This window comes from Chelonoidis abingdonii, chromosome 2 (assembly GCF_003597395.2).
Source record: "Chelonoidis abingdonii isolate Lonesome George chromosome 2, CheloAbing_2.0, whole genome shotgun sequence".
NCBI classification, from domain to species: Eukaryota; Metazoa; Chordata; order Testudines; family Testudinidae; genus Chelonoidis; species Chelonoidis abingdonii.
Window position 1 is genome coordinate 232,154,037 of NC_133770.1, and position 25,994 is coordinate 232,180,030.

Genomic DNA, 25,994 nt, shown 5'->3' on the forward strand with positions numbered 1-25,994 from the left:
GTCTCCACTCTGCTTTTCCTCCACAGAAACTCCCCCTCAAAGACTGAAGTCTTGCTCCCACCCTCTAGACACCTCCTTGCAAGTCGTGGGATCCGATCTTACCTCCTGGCTTCTATGCCATCATTCTCATAACGGCAATCCTTTGAGTTGCTAACTTCCTCCTCCAGTCACTCTAGGTCTTTCCTCCTGACACAGCTTTGATCAAATCCACATTCCCTCCAGTTAACGCATACACACAAAACTGATGTCTGGGTGGAGTGTGCAAGTAATGTTTCCACACACATAGCTCATTGGTGTTAGCCACGCTGAATGTGTCTCCACGGTAATAGTACACCCACAGCTGGTCTGTGTCAACTAACTCAGGCTTGTTGGGCCTGGGCTGCCGGGCTAGAAAACTGTAGTGCAGACATTCAGGCTCAGGCTGGAGGGTCCCAAAGCCCAAGCTCCAGCCAGAATGTCTACACTGCAGTTTTATAGTTCAGCAGTCCAAGTCTGCCAACATGGGCAAGCTGCAGGTTTTTTATTGCAGTTTAGACATACCCACAGCCAGAGTTCCCAGAGAAGCTATTAGCATAGAAACAGTGTCAGAAGGAGCCTGTGACACCCTATAGCACAATATGACCATGTATTCACAGCATAAATGAGTTGAACTACCTCAAAAGTTATTTTGGTGGCTTAGTTTACAAATTTTGGAGGGAGAATTTGTGGAGGATACCTTTAAGGAAAGGCAATTTTACATAAGCTGACAATTGAAAGGACACTACACTGCAATTAAAAAAAAAAAAAAAAAATCAAATGAAGTCTACCTCAACTTTCTCTTGTTCAACTACGAACTCTTCTATTGGAACATAGTGGTCTTCAATTTGTTCCATTGCACACATATATGCATGTTTCTTTATAGCTTCCTTATACATTTCAAATTTATTCTCCAATTTTTCCTCATAACTTTCTCTCATATCTTCCAAGCGTTTACTGAGAATGATAAATCAATCAAGTTAGCTTAAGTGCTACATTTATACAATTTTACAAGAGTTAAAAAGTGTTAATATTTCAAAACTACATGTGAAACCTAGAAAGATTTGGACAAAGATTCAAAGTAAATAAAAATCAAGAGGTTAAGTGGGAGACTAGCAGCAGAAATGTACAGTACTCTAAGTTCTACTTTTTAAGCTTGCAGTCATTTCACTTAGTCCATTAGTTCAACTTGTCAAATTCTACTTTTCAGTATCAGAAAAACAATTAAGTCTAGTTAATCTATAGTACTAGAACATCGTAAGTTAAGTAACAGAAATTCAGAGAAGCCAAAAATTGTTGTTTCTGGCTCCTTTACTGTCAAGATACTTATGCTAGCAAGGACTTTTTCTGAGCTACTTACAATGGTGCAATAATGCAAGTTTGTGGGACAACTGTATATGCAACAGCAAGTGTTATGTGCATATTTAATGCTGAACATCAGTCAAGTTTGATTGGCCTGGTTTTCTACTTTGGTTTGGCAACAGATTTGCCAGTCCAGGAAAGCTAAAAACATGTTATATGCCACTGCTTTGATCTATCATTCAGCTGATGCAGTCACAGTATACCAACTGGCAACACTGAAAAAGACTCGGAGGTATTTATATGGTCCCCGTTATGGTGAGGCTCTCAAATACTGCAATCTTTAGTGGATTTATACTCACACCACCACAGAGGCTGGAAGTGCTATTATCCCCCATTGTGCAGTTGCAGAACTGAAGCACAGTAAACCTAAGGTCACACAGAAAGCTAGTGGAGGAGAAGGCAATCAAACCTGTGGCTCCCAATCTGAGCTAGCACTCTAAATACTGGGCCATCCCTCCTCTCCTTAATATCTAGGCTCAAACCCATTTGAGATTGAACTCCCATGAATTTGATCCACTTTTAAACTTGAACTCATCTGCAATTTAGGTCTTATTTTGGCATATAAGTGCAGTTTGAGGAGCCAACATAAGCTATACTGGTATAAGCACTTCTATGCCAGTATAAACTCCATCTACATCAGGAAGGTTTTGCTGGTTTAACTGTGTAGATTAGCCTACCATCCTCACACTCCAAACATAACTACATTGATAAATTTAAGTTTAAACCAAGCCTTAGATGGGCTATCCCAGCCTTTTCTTTTGGGGGGGGGGGCAGAAAAGAGGGAACCCAGCAAGTTTCCATCAATAGGCAGTGACAGACCTGACACATTAACACTACTGTAAGACTTGTCTAACCAAAATCACTCCTCTTACTACACTACAGTAGAATACATTTCTGTGGCATTCCTATTAGGCTCATCTTGGCACCAATCATAAATACAGAGGTGAGGTACACAATCTCAGTGATTTTTGCAATTTTTGTTTAGAACTCCCCTGGAAAAACTATGGGAAACTATCCCAAGGAAAGATGCAAAAATGCTACAGGTAATTTCAGGTTTCTTAGTAGCATGCAGATGCCTACAACCTCAGTGCAGGCTTGATTTCTCTCTGTTTAGTCATCTGCCAGAGAGGTCATGGTCTATCATGGCTAGCCTCAAGTGTCAGATAACTGTACTTTAGTGGAACAGAAGCGGAAGCTGAATAAAAATGAATAGCAGAGAGACGATGAGAGAACTAAGCAGACTTGTCTTGCCATCCAACTGCATGTACTACCTGACATAACACCACACACAGGGGGATGGCAAAAAGAGAAGAATGGTGAATGGTTGGCAGGAAAGAGGAGGTCTGAGAAGAGCTGAACAGGGCGAGACTATTTTTCATAACTATCTGAAAGCAATCACTCATTGTACATCAGAGAGCTCACACCATATGTCACATGCAATCGCATTTGAAATACCTATCAACTTTGCAGATTCCCAAATTATTGAACCAATCCCTGGAGTTACCATGACCACTGCTCAGAACCAGCTCTATATTCTGTGTGCAGTCATAGTATTTTAGCCACCAAGAAGCCAGTAATGGTTTGTGGAGCTGGCAAAACGCCACACAAAATAGTGTGCTTACAAAGGTGTTCTGCCACTAATGTAGCAGTTTGTATTTTACAGCAATCTAGGAGAGCATCCTCAGGAGATACTGAGCGTATGTGATTAGACCCATCAGTCTTACCTTGTCTGGTAGATTCTCACGTAGGGGAAAGTCAGAATGATATATCCTCCAGTAATTTCAGGTTAACCATAGAATAAATTCAGTGTTGCATGCATAGGTCATTACCACTGGTTTGGTTATTTTGGGGGTTGTTTTTTGGGAAGCATGCAACAGTAATCTGATCACTGAGACATTTTCTAGTCTTTTGCTTGTGGGAACAATAGAAGAACTTTAGAGTTGGCCAGCCATTATTAGCTTCCTCTCTAGATTGTGTATGCAGGAGATGTTCCTATTCTATTCCATCATGTTATATAGTTTTGATGGTCTCATCACTTACCTCCAGGTTTCCTCCGTTTCCAACAGTTGTTGAAACATGGCTTCTGCCATCTCTTTACGTATCTGCACCTCAAGAAGTAGTTTACTCTTCCTTTCTGCAACTAGCATCTTCTTCAGGTTCTCAGTAGTTTTCAAGAGGTCCTGCATTTAAAATACTTCACTTCAGAAACCAAGCTAAAAGGAGTAACATGCAATTCAAATAAAAAGGTTATTTACCAGGCAATGGTGTTCATAAAAAAGTCATCTCTATCCGTCCACTATGGAACATGAAACCCCATCTCATGGACCTTTCTATGTTGGTTTTCCTATTGAAATACCTCAGTTCTGCTGAAGCTTCAGTATGTGCCCAAGAAAATGATTTTGAGCCCGCTCCCACTGAAGTCAATGGGAAAACTGATATTTACATCTTGCTCAGAGAGAAAGAGAGAGAGAGTGTGTGTAAGTTTTAAACAATTTAATACTGTACACAGCAATGATGATTGTGAAGCTTGGTTGAGGTGGTGAAGTCAGAGGGTGGGATATTTCCCAGGGAATGCCTTATTGCTAAAGCGATGAACAGTTGAGCCCTCAAGGGTTAACACATTGTTGTTAATGTAGCATCACAGTCTACAAGGCAGCACAAATGGACAGTAGGGAGACAGCATGGCAGCGAAAGACATCCTGTGTGTGAGAGACAGACATGCATTGCCCCTATAAGTATGCTGACTGCACTCTAAGTACATTCCCTTTTTAAGAAGATCAGCAAGTTGAGATAGCAGCTGCTGCCAGCAACTCCCGCCATTGAGTTCCCCCCTGCTCTATGGAGATGGGGCAAGCATGGGGCAAGAGCAGGGTGAAGGGGGACATCTGACATTAACCCCCTTCTTCTGCCTCCCCCCACCCACCGCATAGCAAGCAGGAGGCTCCCAGGAGCAGGACATGGCAGTGATGGGGAGGGACAGCTCAACTGCCAGCAATTGATAGCCTGCTGGGCGGCTGCCGCACAGGAAACGTAGGGGTGTGGGGAGCTGACAGTCCACCCTGGTTCCAAGCCCCCACCAGCTCACTCCAATTGGCTTCTCTTTCTATAAGCAGTGGACAAAGCAGGCGGCTACCAAACATAAGGGAGTATTGCACAACTTTAAATGAGCATGGTCTTGTTGCTGATCAATTAGAGAAAATGTTAACCGGGACGACTTTTAGTGAGGAGTTACTGTACCTCATGGGTCATGATGGTGATGTCCACTTCCTCTTCAGAGGAGGTATCGATATCTTCATCAGGAACCTCTTCAGCAGATATGTTGGCATCAAAATGTATTATAGGCTTGCCATCCTTCCCAACCAGTTTTGGAGCAAAATATCCAAAGGTTTGGGGGTGGATTGTCTGAATAACCTGAAAAATAGTCAAAATTGTATGCACTGTGTGGGAAATGGCATCTCCTTCTGGTATAAATATCAAAGCCATGTTAACAAACCTTCCATCTCGCAAAGAATCTGTTAAAATACATATACTTTTAAGAGAGAAACAATGATGTTGTCCCTCAGTTTTTATTTAATAAAACGAGCAACTCAAAATACGGAAAACGATACATTTAGTTATCTAAACAGATATTTGGAAAAAATTTCCAAAAATTAACTTTTGGCACATTTGCCCTGAATGGCCAAGAGCAATTCCCTCAGGTGGCTATTGCCTCATGTGGGACATAACTGAGAGGTTCAGGTGTCCACCCTGATGGGCAAGATTAAAATTGAGTCATGGGACTTTGATCAGAGAAGCTCAGGGATTATTACAGACAAGCCCTATAAGAAGCAGGTACTACGAGGGAACTCAAACAAGGAAAGCTCTACATTGAGAGCACTGTCAGAAGCCCTGACTTAGGAGCTCTAAGAGTTTAAGAGTGTAATAGAGTTTCACAGTTAAAAGTGGGCTTACAGCCTCAAACTAGAAATAAAATTCTCCTTCCATGAAATAAAGGCTCCCTCACGAGAGCAGCTGGAGGTGAACAGCAAGAAGCGGCCCAGCAACTGATTCTGTGGGGCAGCTGTCAATAAGAAATAGGAAAGGGAGTAGAGCAGGATAAGATCAAATACCACCCAAAATCCTGCATTAATTGATGAGGCAGGGAGGGTAGGAACTAGCAACCACCTAGGAGGGGAGGAGAGGGGAGCAGAGAAGAGAGCGTGCACGCCAGCCACTCCCAAAGAAAGTAAAGACTGTTTAAACAGAATTCTCCTCACGGGTTGAGCACACTGCCTCCAAACCACTCCATACCCCTACTGACCAAAAGGCAAGACCAGTAAGAAATAAATAGATGTTAAACCCAGGTCATGAACATTAAACAAGAGAAATCTGAGCACTAGAGATCTTGTTTAGGTTATTGGTTGTAAGATACTAGAGATTGCCTCTTCTTATTTCATCTCTTGAATCTGCTGTTAAAAAGCTTTGGGACAAATGGTCAGCTTGTGCAACTCATTTATACATTCATAACTTGTGCATGCACACAATGTGAGATTACAGTTTAATTTGCATGTACACAGCGGGCATAACATGGCCAACAGTCTGTCTGGTCACACTAGGTAACTGTACTTAGTTTAGTGCATACTAATACAGGAATGCAATTCTGCATACCTGATTCTTGAAATTGTCATTTTTCAAAGTTAAGACTATTAAACACTTTTTGCAAACAAGCAACAGCACTTTATATGTAGGAAGTAGTATGGTATATTAAAAGCCCATAAGAGACGAGCCAGTTGCACTTCAAATCAAGAAGTCCATATGATCAGGAGTGTCAATATATAGTCAGTCAATCTAGACACTTCATAAGTTAAGTGTAAGAATGCTTCAAGGAGAAGTAGATTTCTACTTACCTGTTTGGCTGTAGCAGAAAATTTCATTACATGTAATGTCTCACTGTGAGTGGAGGCACACTGATTAACGTTGACAATCATACAAGCTTTGCCTTTACCACAGAAGAATGGTTGAAACAGGCGGGTGAGTTTACTCTCTCTGAATGGAATATAGCTGTGTTTCACACTTAAAAAAGAGAAAATTGTACAATTTCCATTAAGGAAACTGAGTGAGTTGTAATATATACATAGCTTTTCTAGATCCACTCTTTGAGGAAACATATGTGCTTTTCCATAAGAACACTCAAGTTTGAATGTAACGTCCCTATCCAACAAAGCTGAGCATATTCCCAAATGCTGTCCAAGAAAAGATCTATAGAAAGTATTTTAAAAAGTCAAGAAAAAATATGGACAACAAATCTGTATTTTTGGACAAGTTCATACACTCACAAAAAGGAGATACTTGAAGAAATCTCATACTGAGTACAGTCTATTTCTGAACTCCCAGGTGAGTCTACTTGCATAGATTGAGAAAAATCTGCACTTATGAGAGATACTGGTTGCTCGTAGTATAGAAAAGTCACTCATTTTGCAGTTTCATGTCTCTTCCACCATACTCCCACATACAAATTTAATTCTTCTACTTTTCCTGTGGAAAAACTATTGCGTTATTATAGTGATGTTTGCAACAAACATATTACTAAATGTACATGTTAAGTGAACCACTGTGCAAGCTGCAGAACCACTACCCAAAGCGGTGCACTGCATGATTAGTCTTTTAGCTGAACTAAAACTCAAGGTTATTGTTTTAAGTCTTCTCACTTACTTAGGATTCTGCTTCTGCTTCAGTGCAGCAATGCATTTCCCAAGAATAAAAAGAGAATTATTAATATTCCCGGCTTCTTTTAGTCTGTCTCCAAAAGTTTGTGTCTTATTGCACCGTTCAGACCCAGCCAAGTCACAGAGAGACATTCTAAATGAAAGAATTAATCAACAGTAAATATTATACAAGTTAAATACAATTTTTAAATATTCTTTACTTTCACATATGTTGGTGCTATAAGAATCACTAACTCTTAACATTTTTGGACACACATTTAAAGGTGTGGACTACAGAGTACCTTCTTTCTAACGTTTGATTCTTCAGTGGCTTTTGCAAACAGAAGGTAAGAAACATGGTTTTGTACAAAAGCCTTCCTTTCAATACCACGTCCAGAGTAGGGCATCAGATACTCATAATTAAGGCTGAGTTTGTCATGGCTGTCATGAATTCCGTGACTTTCTGGGATCTCTGACTTCTGCAGCAGTCAATGCAGCTCACCTGGGGGCCGCCTGAGGAGCTCGGGCAACCCCTAGGCCAGCCGCACCAGCCACTGCTGGGGCAGTCTCGGGCCACTGCCCCCTTCCCCCGCAGCAGCAGGAGTTTGGGAGTGGGTGGGAGGGAGCTCAGGGCTGGGGGTTGCGGCCTGGCACGGGGTGAGGACTCTGGGAAACGCTTACCTTGGGAGGCTCCCTGGAAGTGGTGACATGTCCCTCCCTCAGCTCCTAACTCTGCACACTGCCTCTGCCTGCAGGTATCATCCCTGCAGCTCCCATTGGCCATAGTTGGGACGTGGTCAGTGCATGGAGCTAGGAGCTGAGGGAGCCTGGGGGGATGTCATTGCTTCTAAGGAACCACACAGGAAGCCTGTCAGCCCCACCAACCCCCACTAACAGGGGTCCCAGACCACACTCCACCCAGGGCATGCTCCCCCAGGCTGCCCTCACACTCAAGATTTAGTCAGGAGTATATAGTACAACTTATGGACAGGTCACAGGCTGTGAATTTTTATTTACTGCCCATGACTTTTACTAAAATACCCATGACTAAAATACAATCTTACTCATAATACAGTTATAGTTAAACACAATGCAATAGCTTAAATACTGTCATTAGTATTTCCATTTTCCATGGAGAGTTAGTTATTTTTTTTAAATGAGGGCTAGGACGTTGTCTTAACTAACAGAAACTAGTGCATTCAGAGAACAATACAACACTCCTCTAATTCATTAGAGCCAGCATTCATAGGAACCCAAATCTTGGTGTGGGACTATTCCACAACCACCTGAACCCAAATGAATGCTACCAACTGAATTGCTGAAGCACTTTCCATAGTGTGTTTCTCCTCTAGGGGAAAGTACTTTGATCCTACTCAACTCCTTGCAATTCTCACAGTACTGAAAATACTAATGCAGAGCATTAGTAATACAATACAGATTGATACTTTTGGATGCAGAGTAGTTTGTTTCTTTCTGCAGCTTCCAACATCTGGGCAGAGGACAGGATTTCCCCAGAGGCTGACTTATACAGCCAAGTGTAAACACTTAGCATATAATGCAACTTCTGTCAAAGTTTGCATTAAGCCATTGGATTGCCCCCACAGGGCCCACCAGAATACTTAGGGTATGGCTACACTGGCACTTTACAGCGCTGCAACTTTCGCGCTCAGGGGTGTGAAAAAACAACCCCCCTGAGCGCTGCAAGATACAGCACTGTAAAGCCTCAGTGTAATCAGTGCCGCAATGCTGGGAGCACAGCTCCCAGCGCTGCAAGCTACACCCACAGAGGATGTGGTTTACCTGCAGCGCTGGGAGAGCTCTCTCCCAGCGCTGGCGCTCCGACCACACTCACACTTCAAAGCGCTGCCCCTAAATTTCAAGTGTAGCCATACCCTTAGAGAAATATTTGTGCCAGGATAAATAACTACATTAAAAAAACGCATGATGAGGACATTTAGGTTGCAAAGTCAAGTACTCAAAAATTGTGATATGTTTAAATGTAGATTGTCCATAACCTACGCCTATGCAGATTTTAGCCCTTTGCATGTATATGTTTAATTATATGATCACATACCATTTCCACAAGATCCTACATCATTCAATACACAAGACTGGTGCTGCTCAGGGACTGAGGCAGTTCATATCATTCAGTCGATCTTACCTTATTTACTGTAGACTAACCAAAGTGGACAGGCAAATATCACCTCATAGGGCAGGCATAATATCAGAGTGCCTCACAAATGTTAGTGTGCTTATCTCAGTGGAGATGAATTTGTTATCTTCCCCACTTAGGAAAATAAGAAACTGACTCACTGGCAGAGTCATGATTTGAAATCTGATCATGATTCAACTCTATATTCATGCCTCCAGATCACGCTGCCTTACTGCCTGGGTACCCACAGCTCCTGTTAACTTCAGTTGAAGGTGTGAGTGCTAAGCACTTCTGCCTATTCAGACCCCAGGTGGCTCAAAGAGACACCCAGAAAAAGAGGAACATGATTAGTGGCACTTAACAAAATTTTGTCTTAAAAGACTTCCTCAGTAACACACATGAGCTATGGCACAAGCTGGGATAACAGGGCTCTCCTGTCTGGCATTCACCTGTCTTAAATCACCATCCTTTCATCTTCCTGAAGTTCTCTATTTTGTTCTTTTCACTCCTACCAACTTCTAGTAGAAGGGGGGAAAGGGATCCTATAGACATCTTCTTTCACTACACAACCCTGATTCAGTCCCTGAGCACTGTCCATTCTGTGCACTGCAGGAAGGAGTCCTGGGGGGAAAAAGGTTAGTATGTGCATAATACATAATGATCACAAACAGGCTGAATTAGGGTTGCCAAGGCAACCTGACATTCCCCAACTTCCAAGAGCTTGACTCTGCCACCTAAGCATTCTTTTAACAATGTAGTTTCCTAGGCTGTTTAAAAGTAAATACATAAAGCAGTAAAAACAAGATAACACCCATCTGCCTGAGATCATGCATCACTGGTAGAGTCTGAACTCTGAACCTTCTGCAATGTAGTACAATTGAGGTGTGAGACTCACTATATTATGACAGCAGCAAAAAGGCAGTTACTTTTAGGTGAGGCTTGATGGGGTCATGTACTGAGTTGGGGGGGAAACACAGCCAAGCCTAGCTCCCCCCACAGAAGATGTGGAGCAACTTCCCCACATGGTGCCCCCAAGGAAGGGGTTGTCAGGGGAAGCCTGTCTTGCTCTCCCCACTCCCAGAGAGGTTATTGCTACCTGGGGTTCCCAGAGCAGTACATTCCATTGTTGCATTGGGAATGGCTTGGGAACACTCTTAGATTAGAATATTCATGTTCAGTTATTTCAATAGGCTACCAAAAAAGTTTCCTTGAGGAATGCAAGCTACAGATGGAAAGTAGCAATTTTCATAAGTTTCTCCCAACCATATCTTAATGGAATTCAGTGGGACCAATAAAGGCAGATTTCTGGCCTCAAGACTCTTTCCCCTTACCAAGTTTTAAAAGGTCTGCTGCAAACATGGCTTTGAAATACTCAAAGGTCCGAGAACAACTTATAATTCAGAGTGTTAGGCAACTTAGACATAGGTTTCACCACTGGCTCCCCCATAATAATTAATTTTACTGTAGAACTGAGAAGTAAGACACTTACTCTGAAACTCCAAGAATACGAGGCTCAGCCTCATCACTTAGTCTTAGTAGTCTGATAGAAAATATGCTGTGACTAGGAGAAACAAACAAGTTTTCATTGTCAACAATCTGACTTCCAACTAAAATTATGTTCAACTTTACCGTGTTTTTAAAAAACAAAAAACCCACAAGTTGAGTGGAGTTAATACGTACAAGAATTTTTTTTATTTTGTCTGACACTTAAGGAGAATATTTGTAATGCATTAATTTGAACAGCCAATAAAAATTGATACAGTATTTGATAATACCATTAAAAAACCAAAGAGATAAATAGAGGTTACTTGAAGTATGGGAGTCAAGGGTGAAATTTTAATTAGATGCTCCAGATGGGAAAAAAAATGGTTTTCGGGATTCACACAGACTGTTTGGCTTAAGTGGCATAAAGAAATCTACTGATCCATGATAGATTCATTTTTGGATCCCTGAACACAAGGACTTCAGACAGGAACTAGATCTTACCCTGTGTTCGGAACAACTCCCTGAAAACAGAGGGAGTAGAAGGAGAGGAGGAATCTGTCAGTCTGATAATTCATCCTGGTTTCTAGCACATGTATCATTTAGTTATTGTTCAGTTTACCCAATAGCCTGTAAGGTTTTCCTGGTGCATTAACAACAACATTTTAATATCACAAGAAAATCCTAAATCAACTAAATACCTCTGAAATAACCAGGCATTAGTGCTCTGACAGTTATACTCTGGCTGTCAAACCAAAGAGGGAAGCAAAATTTCAGAGTTAAGAATGTTCTGCTCCCAATTTCTCCTGCACAGTCTGAGCACCCCAGTTAATCTCTGCTAAGTAGTTTGGCAGAAAGGCACTCCAACAGTCAATCATAATTCCTGAAGGAATTCGTTTTGGTGTGTACAGGTCGTGAATTACACTCATAAATTAACTGAAGTTAGTGTATTCTCTGGAGCACCAGTGTAACTGTTCCATGCATGAAGTTCTGCTAAGAAAGCAGATTGCTTTGTTCTGCATTAGTCTAAGTAGTGTTCAATTTAATTTTTTCAACAAATCTGTAAAGTACAAGGACATATCTATAGTTACAGGCAGCAAACCTTCTACTTGAGTGCTGGTTCATTCTAGTGCAAGCCAAGCTTCGGTTCTTGTTTCCTATTTTTAGTATTTTGCAAGCCTCTTCAGTGCTCTGAACGTTGATCCACTTTAAGTCTGCAGAAATAGACTTGTTTACAAATATATCAAGTCATTAATATTTGTACAGGACAACCAATGTCACAAAAGTAATGTCGTTACCTTTTATATAAGAGTTTCCCCCTTGATCCTCACAGATTTTTAGAACTTTGCGTTTTTGATTTTTTGATATAGCCAATACATCCATAAGGTCATATACATACTCATTATAAATTTCACAGAAGGAAACCCACACCGAAGACTGTGTTCTCTGATGCTTAGTCCCATCGGCGTCAAGTAAAACAGAGTCCTCCACTGTTAACCATAACAAAAAAAAAAAAAAAATTTATTCAAGCACCTTATCGGCAAGTCTGAAATTGTTCAGCAGCCTCTGAAATTCAAACAGCAGGAAGTCCCTATTATACATAATTTTGTACACAAAATTTAGCTTTGTTACTTCTCCCAATTTTTTCGCAAATACTTCCTGGTTTTCCTATTTTCTCCTCTTATGCCAGCCACCAATTTGATGTTTCTAACCACAAGTTCTGACCAAACCTTTTTGCCTAGCAAACTAAGCCACTACTTAAATGTGGCAAAGATATCCAAGAGGATTTTAAATTTCTCATATCTCTTCTATATTTCACACTCTGAAAGTGAGTTAAATCTCCAAAGCTTAGAATTTTTGAAGAAAATTTTCTATTGGCTGCCAATTACAAGATTCTCTGCTTCCACTCCCCTCCATTCTTAAAATGATTCCAGCAGACACCTTCATTTTCACCACATGAATTCAAGTATACTTTACCTAGCGGGTCAGAAGGCAGACTTGCTGAAGTACAGCTGCTAGAAGACACAGATTCCAAGATACATAACGACTCACTCTGAATTGTAGATTTCAAAGTATCTTCCGTGTCCTTGAGAAAATAAAAAAGTTGTTATAGCCAATTAACAGTTGAAGAAACAGTGCAGTGATGATGTTATGCTGGGCTTGTCTTCACCAATACTAGTTTTTGAAAGAGATTATTTAAATTACAAGCAACAAAAACAATTCAGAAAGATCATAATTGTAGTTTTTGCAACTAAGAAAACTGTAGCCATGAAGCAAAATCAGAATAGAACTCTTTTGTTAAGCAAAAATTTATATTCATAGTAATCGTTTCTTGGCCCCTAGCTGGCAGCCACTATTTTTAGTGGAAGTTTTACATTTGCAACAGCAGCAATAGTAATGAGGCTAGCATCAGATTGCCACAGTCTCTTTTCTTAAATATTGTCCCCACCTGCTCCCCCATGCCAATAACGTGATCTTCAGCATCCTGAATGGAGCTCCAGGCATCTCCTTCTCCTCCCACAAGTATATTTCATCATTCCTCTATTTTGACCCTGCTGCAGTTATCATTCTTCAGTTAATATTTCACATAGATGGGAAATAGACAGGTAAGTATATGTAGACTAATTGCTGTTAAAATATGTAAGCTTCCTCTACATGTTCAAAAGTAACAGAACAGAACTTCAGATTCTGATTTCTCACACAAAGAATATAATTTGTCACTATTGGGAAGTCAGAGGTGTTTCATCTAACAAAATGTAAACAGTGAACTTTCAATAGTAAACCAGTAAACAAAGTGAAAATTTACTAAAACAGTAAAGATGTCCACTCGTTTAAAAAAATGGTTAGGTTAAAAAACCTACCTGAAAGGAATTTTTGTAAGTACAAGACTGTAGACACAGAGAAGTAATACTCTTCATAATAAAGTAGTTAGAGATGGGATAGTACGGGACCATTCAGATATACATGTCAACCTATGACTGAACTACAAGGAGTTTTCAAGGAGTTCAGAAAAAAAAAGTTTCACCAGTAATAGACTAGAATGATAATCTAGTGGTCCCTTCTGCCTTTAATTCAATGAACAGGACAAGTGCCTGGAATATACCTGCTCTGAACATAGCGATATTACAGATTTGAGATGTTCCCAGAACTTGATCAATATCAGTGGTTTTCAAACTGCAGGTCACGACCCAGTACTGGGTCGCAAAATGTAAGGCACTGGGATGCAGCAGCTCTGGTCAGCACGGGCGACCGCTTTGTTAAAAGTCCTGTCAGCAATGCTGCCTGGCTAAGGCAGAGTAGTCCCTACCTATTTAACACTGCATCCCAGAAGTGACCAGCAGCAGGTCCAGCTCCTAGACTGAGGAGGGGGAAATCGGGGAGTAGCGTGGGGCTCCACACACTGCCCCCATCCCAAGCACTGAGTCCACACTCCCATTGGCAAGAAACTGGCCAATGGGAGCCGGGGGGGGGGGAAGGGGGAGGGAAGAGGGCAGTGCCTGCAGGCAACAGCCATGCGGCGTTGCTTGCGCACCTCTGTCTAGGAGCCAAACCTGCTACTGGCTGCTTCTGGGGCACAGTGTGGTCTGCAGTGCCAGGACAGGCAGGAAGCCTGTCTTAGCACCCCCGCTGCACCACTGACTGGGAGCCACGCAAGGTAAGCCCACTCCCCAACCCTGCACCCCAATCCCCTGCCCCAGCCATGGGCCCCCCCAAACCCAGAGTCCCTTCCTGCACCCCGAACCCCTCATCCCCAGCCCCACCCCAGAGCCCTACCCCAGCCCTGAGTCCCTCCCACAGCCCAAACTCCTCATCCCCAGCTCCACTGGGTCATAGGCATCAACAATTTTCTTCTACTGGGTCACCCAAAAAGAAGTTTGAAAACCACTGATCAATACAGAAGGGGTTTGTCAAATGTAGATTTCAAAATTACCCCATATTTTGGCTTCAAATTTGGCTTCAAAAAACAAAAAGCTGGCCCTGGTGTCATTAAAGTCCCACAGCTTGTTCAGATTTTTCCAAAGTAATATATTCTAGCATCTCTCTTCCTCTGCCCTGCACACACTTGTTTGCATAATAATATTCTCATCATGAAGAGCAACCTTCCCATAGGACACCACTAAAACTCCATAGTAACAGAAGGAATGAAGCCTTCGCAATTCAGAGGGAAGTTCACAAGGTTTTGCTGTATGCACTAAAATATAAGATAGACGCAAGTTGTCAGGTTACCATTTATCTGCTATTCATAAAAGACATCCTCATCAAGACCTGTAGTGAATTCCTTTATGAGCTCTCTTGAATGTGTTATGGCAGCTTTGGCATTGTAACACTATAATAGCTTGTTTTCCTTCCTATTTCTTTTGTAAGTTTCAGTTTTGCTAACACCAGATTGCTTGAAAGCCTTATGACAAGAATTCAGAGTGGAGTCATTGTTTAGATTACCATAGTGCCTAGGAATCCTAGTCATCAACTAGGACTCCACTATGATAGCAGCAGTATAAATACAAGATTAAATAGATGATACATAGCTAGATCGATCGATCTTTGGAGAAGGGGCTAAGTATAAGACAAGAGATCACAGATAGATGGGGGAGGCAGAGGCACTAGCTTTCTAATATGCAGAGGGGGTGCTTGACCCCCCCAGCTCTGCCCGAGGCCCCACCCCCACTCCACTCCTTCCCCAAAACCTCCACCCCTGCTCCACCTGCCTCTGCCCCTTCTCCCAAGCTCCCATCCCCCCCCAGACCCCATTCCACCCCCTTCTCCAAGATCACTCCCCATTTCTCCCCTTCAGTCTCTCTTCCTCTCAGCACCTCCTGTACACCATGGAACAGTTGATCCACAGTGGGCAGGAGTTGCTGGGAGGGAAGGAAAGGCGCTGATTTGAGGGGCTGCTGGCAGGGGGAGGCGCTGGGGAAAGGAGGGAGCTGGCTGCTGGTGGGTGCTTAGCACCCATCATTTTTTTTTCCTCTGTGTAAGTGTCAGCGCCTATGCAGGAGGGAAGAGCACAAGGAAGCAGTAAGACAATACTTCTTGTCTGACAGGAAGTGGTACCAGTGGCCTAACTGCAGTTAATTTTTTGCTGGCATCATGGCAAAGAAGAGATTTAAAGAGGGGTTTGTAGGATAGTGTAGTTTTGCAAATGTTTATGAGGAGCTCCTCCCAATCTTGAGGATCAGCATTGGAGAAAACACAAAGGTACTTCTTTGGCCCATGCCAGTCATGATTGAAAATCTAACAGGTGGGCAATCAGAGACACAGGTCAACATCTTGATAGTGAATGACTAATAGACACAGTGGGGGATAGTCCATGAAGGGCCTTGAAAGTGAAGACAGCAACTTACATTTGACAATACAGAGAGGAAACAATCGAAGCAATAAACTGGGATAATGATCTTTGCAGCAGCATTCTGAACAAATAGGACAAATGCAATTTTGCCCTACTCAAGGCCAGAGGAAAGGATGTTGCTGTAATTAAGATGTGAGAGGCCAGCCTGGACAACAGTTTTAGCTGGGTGGATGTAAAAGAAAGGCTGTATCTTAGAGATGTTGTTATACAGAAAGAATCTGCAAGACTTCAGGTCCTCACATCCAGGATATATTCAAGAGGTCTGAATCATAGAAGATAACCAGATTACAAGACTGAGTGACAGGTAGGATGGGGGTGTTGTCCATAGTGACTAACAAAAAGAGCTGGGAGAGGGAGGGAAAACTTGGGAAAAAGATTAAGAACTCTGTTTTAGTTTTTCTGTGCTTCAGCCGACGGCTCGGTGTTCATCAGAAGATAACGGATATGCTGACATTTTAGTTTGGACTGGTCTGGTGCAGAGTGGAAGAAGATCGGTGAACTGTCAGCATAGAGATGGTAGTTGAATCTGGGTCATTAGTTCTGTTCTACAGTTGAGCGTATCTGCTAATACACGATTAAGCTCTTACCCTTCCTTTTCCATAAAGAGGAGGACTGATGTTCATAATCCCATAGCATCCAAATCACTACAGCCATTCAAGTAGAGATAAATGAAGCAGACAACAGTTTAACTGACGGAAAGTTTGGGCAGTACAGACTCTCTCTTCAGAATAAGGTACAGGAGGCTGGTCAAGTTTAAGGAACAAACAAAAGCCTTTCAAATCACACTCTCTAGAAAAGGAATGGTTAAGTACTTAATTTTTTTACTCCTGGTGTAATTCTCCACCACTGCACACATGCAGAATTTAAGTTCCCCCACAGAAAAATGACTGACAGGGAAGCAAAGGGAAGTCACAACAGCAGTCATGCAACCTTCCCTAACAGTATGTTTCCTCCTCCACCTGGACCACCTCGACGAGCCATTCGCACCCAGATCCCCACCCCACCGAGCCCCAAACAGTTGCACCTAGATCCTTACCCAATTGAGACCCATTCCCCCAGCATCTGGACAACCCCCCTCTGCTGAGCCCTAACTGCCTTCACCTGGACCCCCCTGTAGAGTCCCATTACCACTGCACCCAAAAACTCACAACAAGCCCCTGGTGCATCCAGATCCCCTCCACACCCAGATCCCCCACTGAGTCTCCCACATCCAGATTGCCCTGCCAGAACTCTTAACCCACACCTGGATTCCCCAGCACCACCACCACCCACACACTAAGCCCCTCCACAGTTGGATCCTGCCTTGCTGAGCCTGCCCGCCCGCCCATACCTGGTGCACCTGGCATGGAGGGGGGAGGGCCTTGGAGTGTTTCTAGGGCAGGCCTAGTCCTTGCACTGTGACAGAATTGGGTGCAGCCTCACCGCTGAGTCCATGTCCCGGTGGGAAAGGGGGAAAAGCTGCACAGTGATCTCCCACCCCTGTTCAGCCGGTAGCCTGCGCTCCCCAATGCCATGCTGGAGCCTCCACATTTATTTGACAAATAAAATTTGCGGAATGTTAAAATATTGTGCACAGAATTTTTTTAAATCCAGAATGCTCTCAGGAATAAAAATTTGTCTACTAATCCTTCCTGGAAAAAGTTTTGATTATCTCTATTTTTAGTAGTACAAGACTCCCACTAATGATTTAGTACTACTTTGACACCTTTTTCTCACTGACCTTTTCTCCTACATCTTTCACATTTTTTCATTTGATGTTCTCTGATCCATATTTAACATTTTATTAAAGATTGAGCCATCAAGCTTGGATTTGCAGGGTTTGAATGAGCTGCTAAAATAATTTCTGTTCTCATTTGTTGAGGAGTAAGTGTCTGACAGATAACTGGACTGCTTCAAAAGCTGGCATGGCTATTGGAGACAATGGAAAGGACCGTTGGGAGAAAAAATAACCCACTAAACCACCTCACTAATCTCAGTCATTCAGGTATATTTTGGCACAAGAGACATTGGGCTGAGCATAATAAATTTTTAAAATGTCAGAGCAAGTACACATTTTGAGTTTCAGACTGATAGCATTATCAACATATATCAAAGAGGACCTTAGGGTGAAAGCTCTGAAATGCACCAACTTGAGAGCTTCGACTCTGCACTGAAATTTCATTGGGATTAGGATACTTTTGATTTTATTTATTTTTTAAAACCAGAAAACATTTCTATTCTTTACATAAAACCTTAGTCATGCTGGAACTGAATCATTTTGATAGCCTAATTTCAACTTCACATACATTTTGAGAGCAGAAACCAAATCTGTACACTACTTTTTATTCAAGGGATGTTACAGCTAGACACTCATCTAAGATGAAGGAGATCAAGGTTCTATTGATGTTATCTTGAGAACCATTACACAATAAACTGGAGATGACCCTCAACAGTATAACATTAGCAGGTTTCAAACTAATGTTTGAATATTTTTCACTTCTGTTTCCCCTGTCTGTAGAGGACTTAGTTTCCATAAAGTTCTCATTAAAAAGTTTAACCTATACTGCATGTATGACCTGCTGCTCTTATTCTTTGAAGTCTTCCTATCTTAATTGACACTACGGAGCCTGCACAAATCTGGAAATGGAATTCACTACAGCAGCAGAGCCTTGTAAGAAAGTATTAAGCAGCTTTTTAATTAAGGGGAAGATTTAGATGTTAGCTTAGGTAACAAGGAAGTATTTGGTTACTGACCTCTTTCAGAGAAGCAAGAACAGCAGCTTTTATAATTTCCTCTTGTTTAACCTGTGTCACATCTAGCTTCTTTACATCATTGCTTAAGTATGGTTTCAAGTTCATCTTCAGATACTGTCTTCCTCTTATGTGGTGAAAGATCATATCAAGAGAACGAGGCAAAATACCACCATCTTTTGGAGAACCTGTGAAGAAAAGTAAGTGTATTATACATAGCTAGTCTCACTAAAAGTGTTAATTGGATTTTATGAAAGTTGTAACATTTGCTTTTGTTACCTTGAATAGTGAATGTTTTGCCTGCATTAGTAACCCCATAGGTAAACACCAGTCCATTTGCTCCATCAATGTAAGCTTTTACTATCTCTTTCATTGTGCCTTCAAAAAAGTCACTTTGAGTAGTTTCTGGACCAAAGACCTAACCAAAAAAAAACAAACAAAACACAAGAGTTTTCAAATGATATCTGGAGCAGCTGAAACATGGATTACTAAATGGTCTAAAGAACTTTTGTTTTTACCATTCACTGTTGAGTAATAAGGTAAATTAGTTGTACAGAGAAAGTTGAACTAACAATACCAGCTTCATTGTCTGGATCCCCTATAACTGATCACAAGTTTCTGTTTAGCTCCAGGTCATGCATGTTTAATTCCAGCTACTGAGAAAAATGCAAGCCTGCATTTATTTCTGACCACCATTCACCTGGCAAGAACTAAGAATAGCCTGAGCTCATCACATGCCAAGTATCCTGGAAGAAGGCCAATACAAGTATAGAGGAATAGGAGGGAGCCATATGGAAATGTGAATCTACAAGTCAAAATTTACTCAGAGAAAGACCAAGTCTTAAATATGAAGCTATTTAATAAGTTATGCAAACCACTTTCTCTTGATACTGGGAGAACAGAAGCTCCTGTAGTCCTTACTGGATTTTGCATTCATGTGTCAAGTAAAGAAAAGCTAGGCTTAAGGTTTGAAAGGGATAAGCCATAAAGCTTCCATACTCTCAAATGGAAATACACCTTTCTAGATGCCAGTTTTAAGTAACACATTCTTACAATACCTATACATCCAATTACGATCTAGAAGGATAGTGAAACCACAAAAATGTATGTGGTCACACTATTTTCTTGTGCTATGTTTTTTCATATAAAATTGCCTGTAAGCAGCTTTTGTAAACACCATTTAATCAAAGAAAGCAATACGATTACTGCATCAATTTCTTAATTAGACAAGAGAAGCATTTGCATGAAAATATAGCCTTCCTGATGAATTAACAGTGAATATGAATCCTATACATTGTGTTTTGTTTCAAAGGCAGCTGAGAAGATACCACAAGTAATTCAAATGTGAAAGGTCATAGTTAACAAATTATACAAACCGAAACACTTTCACTAGAACTAAAACTGGAAAAACAAGCCACAACTTTGGTTTCCTATAGAGTAAAATTGCTTTCCTATTAAAGATCATAGCATGAAAGTTAGCCTACCTTAGTGAAGGTGAACTGGTGTACAGACTGTCCAATCCCCTTTTCTCTGTTCTTCATGGTAAAGGATTCTTTGGGTGCCTGTAGAGTTACTGTTTCTGGATTTTCAATAATTACACAGTCCTAAAGCAAAGACATAGAAGTTGTTCTTTCTAAAATAGCTTTCCAGAACTACACATCTTTGTCTACCAGAGCTTAACATTGTAAAAAATAGGTTTTAAAATATTTAAGAGATACATTACAACTTTAAAGGGACAATAATATAAGATTTGAACCAAAACATGGGCTTTGTAAAAGCTTACCTTTTACAATACCCAAGACCATTAAAAATGTTGCCAGGATCCCCTCCACCCACTCCTATTTGCAGGGCTGGCGCTTCCACTAGGCAACCCTAGGAAGTCGCCTAGGGTGGCAGGATTTGGGGAGCAGCATTTTGCCACCCTCAGCGGAAATTCGGTAGCGGGGAGGGGAAGGGGGGTGTCCTTCTGCTCCGAGTCTTCGGCAGCGGGTCCTTCACTCGCTCCAGGACCTGCTGCCAAAGTACCCCGAAGATGCGGAGCAGAAGGACCCCTGCTGCCTAAGCTCAGAGGAGGAGCACTGCCGCCTAAGGCAGCAAAAACCATCGAGCCGCTCCTGTTTATTCACAACACACACTCCAAACACCTGTAGAGTTTGCAACCCAAGCTCTTCAGTATTGTACTCATGCAAGAGAACCTGTAAACAAGATGGATTAGAAACTGACTAGTTTTCTCCATATTTTGTTTCTGGACAAAATGTAAACTATGAACTGCCTAAACAGAGCATAAACTGGATTTGAAGAGTTTCAGTTTGAATGATGTTATTTATAACCTAGGAAAGGAAACTTGTAGAGTTTACATGATTTAAACTTCTGCCTCTTCAGTATTATCAGACCATAAGATAATCCATTTGATAACTGTGGTAGTTAGAGCTGAGCAGATTATTTTTCTATTAACTGGCAGCTCTGAAAGACTAGGTTCAACTCAAATTGAAAGCAATTTTTTTTAAATTCTTGGTAAATTGGAAGTCAATAAAAATTTCATTTCAGGTTGAATGAATGTTTTGTTTAACCTAACCTAACTTACTTTAAAAGATTAGGTGGAAATGGTAGTGCTCATATACCCAGTAGCCTAGGTGTTACAGCATGCAGCTAGGATGTGGGAGTACCAAATTCAAATCTCTAATCTGGAGCAGGGACTTGAAATCAATTTCCCCGCTGAGGGCCCTAACCAGAAGGCTACTGGCTATTTTGCTTTGGCTCTTAATCTCTCTTGTTGAAGCTGTTCCACTTTGTATAAATAAATCAATATTCATTGGAGCTGGAACTTGAACATGGATCTCCCACCTCTCAGCAAAGTGCCCTAACCACTGGTACAAAAAGGGAGGGGTGGCAGGGCCTAAGTAACCACATGCATCTAGACCAGAACATCTTTTTGGGGGTCCAAAATTATTTGACAAGTTTGTCAAAATAGTTTCAGTCAACCCCAAACTGCATTTTTTGGCAAACAATACATTTGTATGGAGAATTTCACCCAGTTCTAGTGGCAAGAGCACATGACTGTGACTGATGTAGCAGAATTAATTACCTTGCACGACACACAACGCATGGAATATTACCATCTATTGTTTTCCTATTGCCTGGACAAGTTTTACCAGTGCACAGCAGATATTTATTTTCTCTGTGTTCAACTTTAAGTTACCTGTCACATATTTTACTTTAACTGAAAAATCTCTGAGATTAAGAGTCAGACTTCATACAGTAGCCACATTCAGAACAGTTTATTGGACAAAATTTAATATGCTGATCTTGTTCTGGTTTGGCATTCCACATTTACCAAAACTGTATTGTGGGAATGAGTGAGACAGTAAAGACTGCTGATAAGTCACATATTTCTACGAGATAGAATTAGCACTTTTCCTCATCATTAAAGTTTAGAATGCCTCAGAAGTGACATCTAGGTTACAGAATTTAGAAACTGAAAACTCACAGAAGCTTTTTCTATTTTAGAATTCTTGAGATGAAACAAGTGTTTTCCACGGAGGACAAAAAAATAATAAGTCATTAATGGACAACAACTAACCTGAGATTCATTGCTTTCAAGCTCTCCTTTAGAGAAGGGTCTGACTCTCAAGTAGACTTTCAAAGGTTGATATATCTGCTCATTTGAAAAATATATATAGTTACATCTATAGGCCAAAGACTCAGGATTCCAGAGTTTTTGTTTTTACCTGCTTAACATCTCTAATGTTTTTCCCCACACCTCACCATTCCATCTCATGCCAGCCACATTACTGTGACTTTGGTACTAATATCCTTCCATTCATCTTCAGGTCTTCTCCAAACTGTCCCTTATGCCTAGAACGCCTACTGCGCTAAAACTACCCACCTCTTTTCATTCAAATTCTTTAAAAGTTTATTTCACGCAGCCAGCTCAAGGTTCATCCATCAACAGCACATTATATATTTATTTTACACAAAAAACTGCACTGCTTCCACCTTCTGGTCACTCCACACATTGTACCTAAGTTGTGTTGCTCATATAATAAATGGAAAGTTTGTAGTCTAGTTTTATACAGTGCAAGGCACACTACTGGGGCTCAACAAACAAAAAACATCTTGCCCCTATCGCCAAGCCACAAACCCTTTATCATCCCTTCAGAAATGTTCATGGAGGAAGCCTTCTTGGCTGCTGGAAAATCCAGGATCTCCCCTTCTAGATACTAAAAGGAAAAAAAACCCCACCCAACTGGGTCTCCCCACTGTTCTGTATTAGACAGAGGGATCTCTACGAGCCTTCCCTTCCCACTCAGCTATGTGAACAGAAGAGGTACACTAGAGTTTCCCCATCTGCTAACCTGTCCATTTAGCACCTTTCATTACCACAACTCTTCAGACTACTCCTTTCATCACCACTCTGCCAAAAAGGCAGAACCGACAGAGTGCTGACCAAAAGGCACCGAAGCAGTAAACCTGCTGCTGTAGGATAGCATGACCAGTAGAAGCAAATTCCAAGGCCAGATCTCGGCATAATGCAATAGTTATATTACAAAGTTAAAAGGCTTGCAGGCCAAGTGCAAGAGCATATAACCGTTTGGGACTCATGATAAGAGTGAGATAGTTTGAACTGGGCATACTCCAGATGGGTGCTGTGCAAACTTGCATGTGTACTTCTGCACTATACTGCAATCCTTTAGTTCCTCAAATGCTTAAGACAAATGTTGTAAGTACCAGTTAAAATGTTAATTTGCTGCAGGACATGATCTGTTTCTAAGTAAAGGGAAAAGGAAACAGACTTGGAAAAAGGGAGGGAGTTCAAATACAGAGATAAACTTGTTATTGAGTTGTTGCTACTTAAATGCAAAGGCATCATTAGAAAAAAAATGATTACAAACACACCCCCACCTCCTGCTGCTGTTCATCAGCATTAGGTATCACTGACGACTCCATGGGTGAGGTTTTACCCATTAAGTCCTCATAACAGGTGAAGCCCAACACATCACATACTGCTGAGGATGCACAGCTTCCCTCCTCATAGTCCATTCTCTTATCCTGTTCACACTGAGAGGAATAAGAAACAAAACACACATGCTCTCACATGCAAATAGTGGAGAGTATGCAAGAAACAAGCAAGGTTTTTAAATTTAAAAAAGATGTATATGTACACACACACCTCCTGAAGGGGGAGAGGGTGAGGAAGGAGGGAGATCTAAAGACATGACCCCCAGAAAACTTGTAGTTATTCACCCTTTAAAAATGCTCTGCAACATAAGAAGCACATTTTTAAAACTGCAGATAGCATAAAGAGTCTGCAGGAAATCCAAACCATTTACTATCTACAGTACCAGACCAGCAACATGGGCAGTCCTGTAAATAGGTACATCTGAAGGTGATAGTTAGCACTTCTACCATTCTCTTTCCTTCGCAGCTGTCAAGAGGAGCTCTCAAAATGTTGGTGACTCACAAAGTGAGGGTGCTCAGCACCCTAACAAGATCAAACTCAGTGAGCTCAACTCTGCCCGCACTCCTACCCTTATGCAGGGCTCCCACCGACTGCAGCTGGAGAACACGTGGCACAAGGATGCAAGGGGCAGAGTTTGGCCCTAATGAACGGAGTCATAAATCTCTTCAGAGCCCGCTCTGCCCCCACTAACAGAAGCGAAGCAGAGGCAATGCCCTCCCCAAGGGTCCAGTCACTCAGTGGCAGAGCCAGGAACTGCACCCAGAGCTGCCTGTGACAGAGGGAGAGCAGCTGGACACCGAGCCTAGGTGAGCGGAGGGAGCGGCGCCCGGCCAGGGTCTGCCTCATCATAGGCTGGAGACGCGTGAGGCGCTACTAGCTTCTCCCTCAGCCGCCCCGGGAGAGTAGCGGGGCTGCCAGCTGGGGACTCAGAGATGCGGAACACCTGCAAGCACCAGCAGCCAGGGAGCTCCCGAGCCCGGTTCCCTGCGCGGGGGAGGGGACGTGCGCCCGCTCTCAGAGTGTGTGTGTGTGTGTGGGGGGGGTGATTCCAACCCCTCCCACACGCCACCTAGGGAGAGGCAGATTACGCAAGGCTGGCGTCGCGCGCAGCTCGCGGGCTTTCCAGCCCCGCCCGCTCCACCTCCTCACGCGCTCTAACCACCGCACTCTCTGCTTGCCCCCACCCGCCGCCTTTTTTTAGCGCGCGCGGGCCGGCAAGGCGCTGGTGCCGCCTCCCAGCGGGGCAGGGCAGGGCAGCGATGCCAGCGTCTCCCCTGATTGGCCGCGGGCCCGGCCCGGCGCGCAATAGGAGGCGCGTGCGGGGGGGGTCCCGCCAATGTTGCCGCCCGAGGGGTGGTTCGTCTTACACCTGCCAGCGAGAAGCCCGTTGTGACGGTTGGGGACGGGGATGGCTCTAAGCACCTGGACGCCCCCGCACTGGGCTTCCAGTTACCGGTTCCTCTTTCCAGGGTTGACGGGACAATTGTACCGGCCTGAGCTCGGGGGGAACGTCTGGGGGGCAGGGCATTAGGTACCCGTCGCTAAGGTCCCTCCAGGGCCTGCCTGGTACCGATGGATCCGCTGTTCGGCCAGCCCTGGGGGCTGAGCCCTGCGTTCACATGGGCACCGCATGGGCGGCGGCAGCACCCGGCCGTTTCCCCAGCCATGGAGTCACCCCCGCCAGGGACCGCTTCTGGCCTGGAATATTTGTCTCCACGCGCCTCGGCAGGCCTCGCTAGCGGGGCTACCAGCACGGGCCCAGCGGCAGCTGTGACTTGACCTGAGCCCGACACAGAGCTCACGCGTGGGAGGTCATCAAAGGCGCCTGCGAAGCGACTGCTGGGCAATGCCGAAGCGGGCCGGAGTCCTGTCGCTCACCGACCCACGTGGCGAGCAGGCTGGATGTCCAGCAGGGGGCAGTGGCGCACAAGCCAACCCTTCGTAAAGGAAACGTGAGGTGGAGAAGCCCTAACAGTGGAGCTTCCCAGCCATTTTTTTCAAAGTCTGGCTGAGCCTGCATTTTTATCACGGTCTAAAGCTAGTGGCAATATTGTGGTTGCAGGAATATTAGGGTGAGTAACTGTTAAAATGCAGGACTATAGATTGAGATTACCACTCTTTGGCCTGGTCTACACTGGGGAGAGGAGGTAGATCTAAGTTACACAACTTCAGCTACTTGAACAACAGTAGCTGAAGTTGAGGTACTTAGATCAACTTACTGTGGTGAGTCCACTGCTGCCCCTCTCCTGTTGACTCTGCCTG

The 25,994-nt window shown here is 42.9% G+C and overlaps 1 protein-coding gene across 1 annotated transcript in view; it reads right to left on the reverse strand.

Annotated features, from left to right (window-relative positions):
• The window catches only part of LOC116834638 (kinesin-like protein KIF20A), a 46,735-nt gene extending 22,923 nt beyond the window's left edge, over positions 1-23,812 (reverse strand). Inside the window, exons 1-14 of the mRNA XM_075063036.1 lie at positions 23,669-23,812; positions 22,353-22,427; positions 20,257-20,376; positions 19,052-19,190; positions 18,776-18,960; positions 12,673-12,781; positions 11,994-12,185; positions 11,798-11,909; positions 10,703-10,774; positions 7,069-7,215; positions 6,264-6,429; positions 4,615-4,788; positions 3,418-3,557; positions 807-972 (exon numbers count right to left, since the gene is read on the reverse strand). Coding sequence (XP_074919137.1) covers positions 807-972; positions 3,418-3,557; positions 4,615-4,788; positions 6,264-6,429; positions 7,069-7,215; positions 10,703-10,774; positions 11,798-11,909; positions 11,994-12,185; positions 12,673-12,781; positions 18,776-18,960; positions 19,052-19,190; positions 20,257-20,376; positions 22,353-22,427; positions 23,669-23,812 — 1,941 coding nt within the window. The remainder of the gene's footprint in view (positions 1-806; positions 973-3,417; positions 3,558-4,614; positions 4,789-6,263; positions 6,430-7,068; positions 7,216-10,702; positions 10,775-11,797; positions 11,910-11,993; positions 12,186-12,672; positions 12,782-18,775; positions 18,961-19,051; positions 19,191-20,256; positions 20,377-22,352; positions 22,428-23,668) is intronic.
• Positions 23,813-25,994: the final 2,182 nt, after the last annotated feature.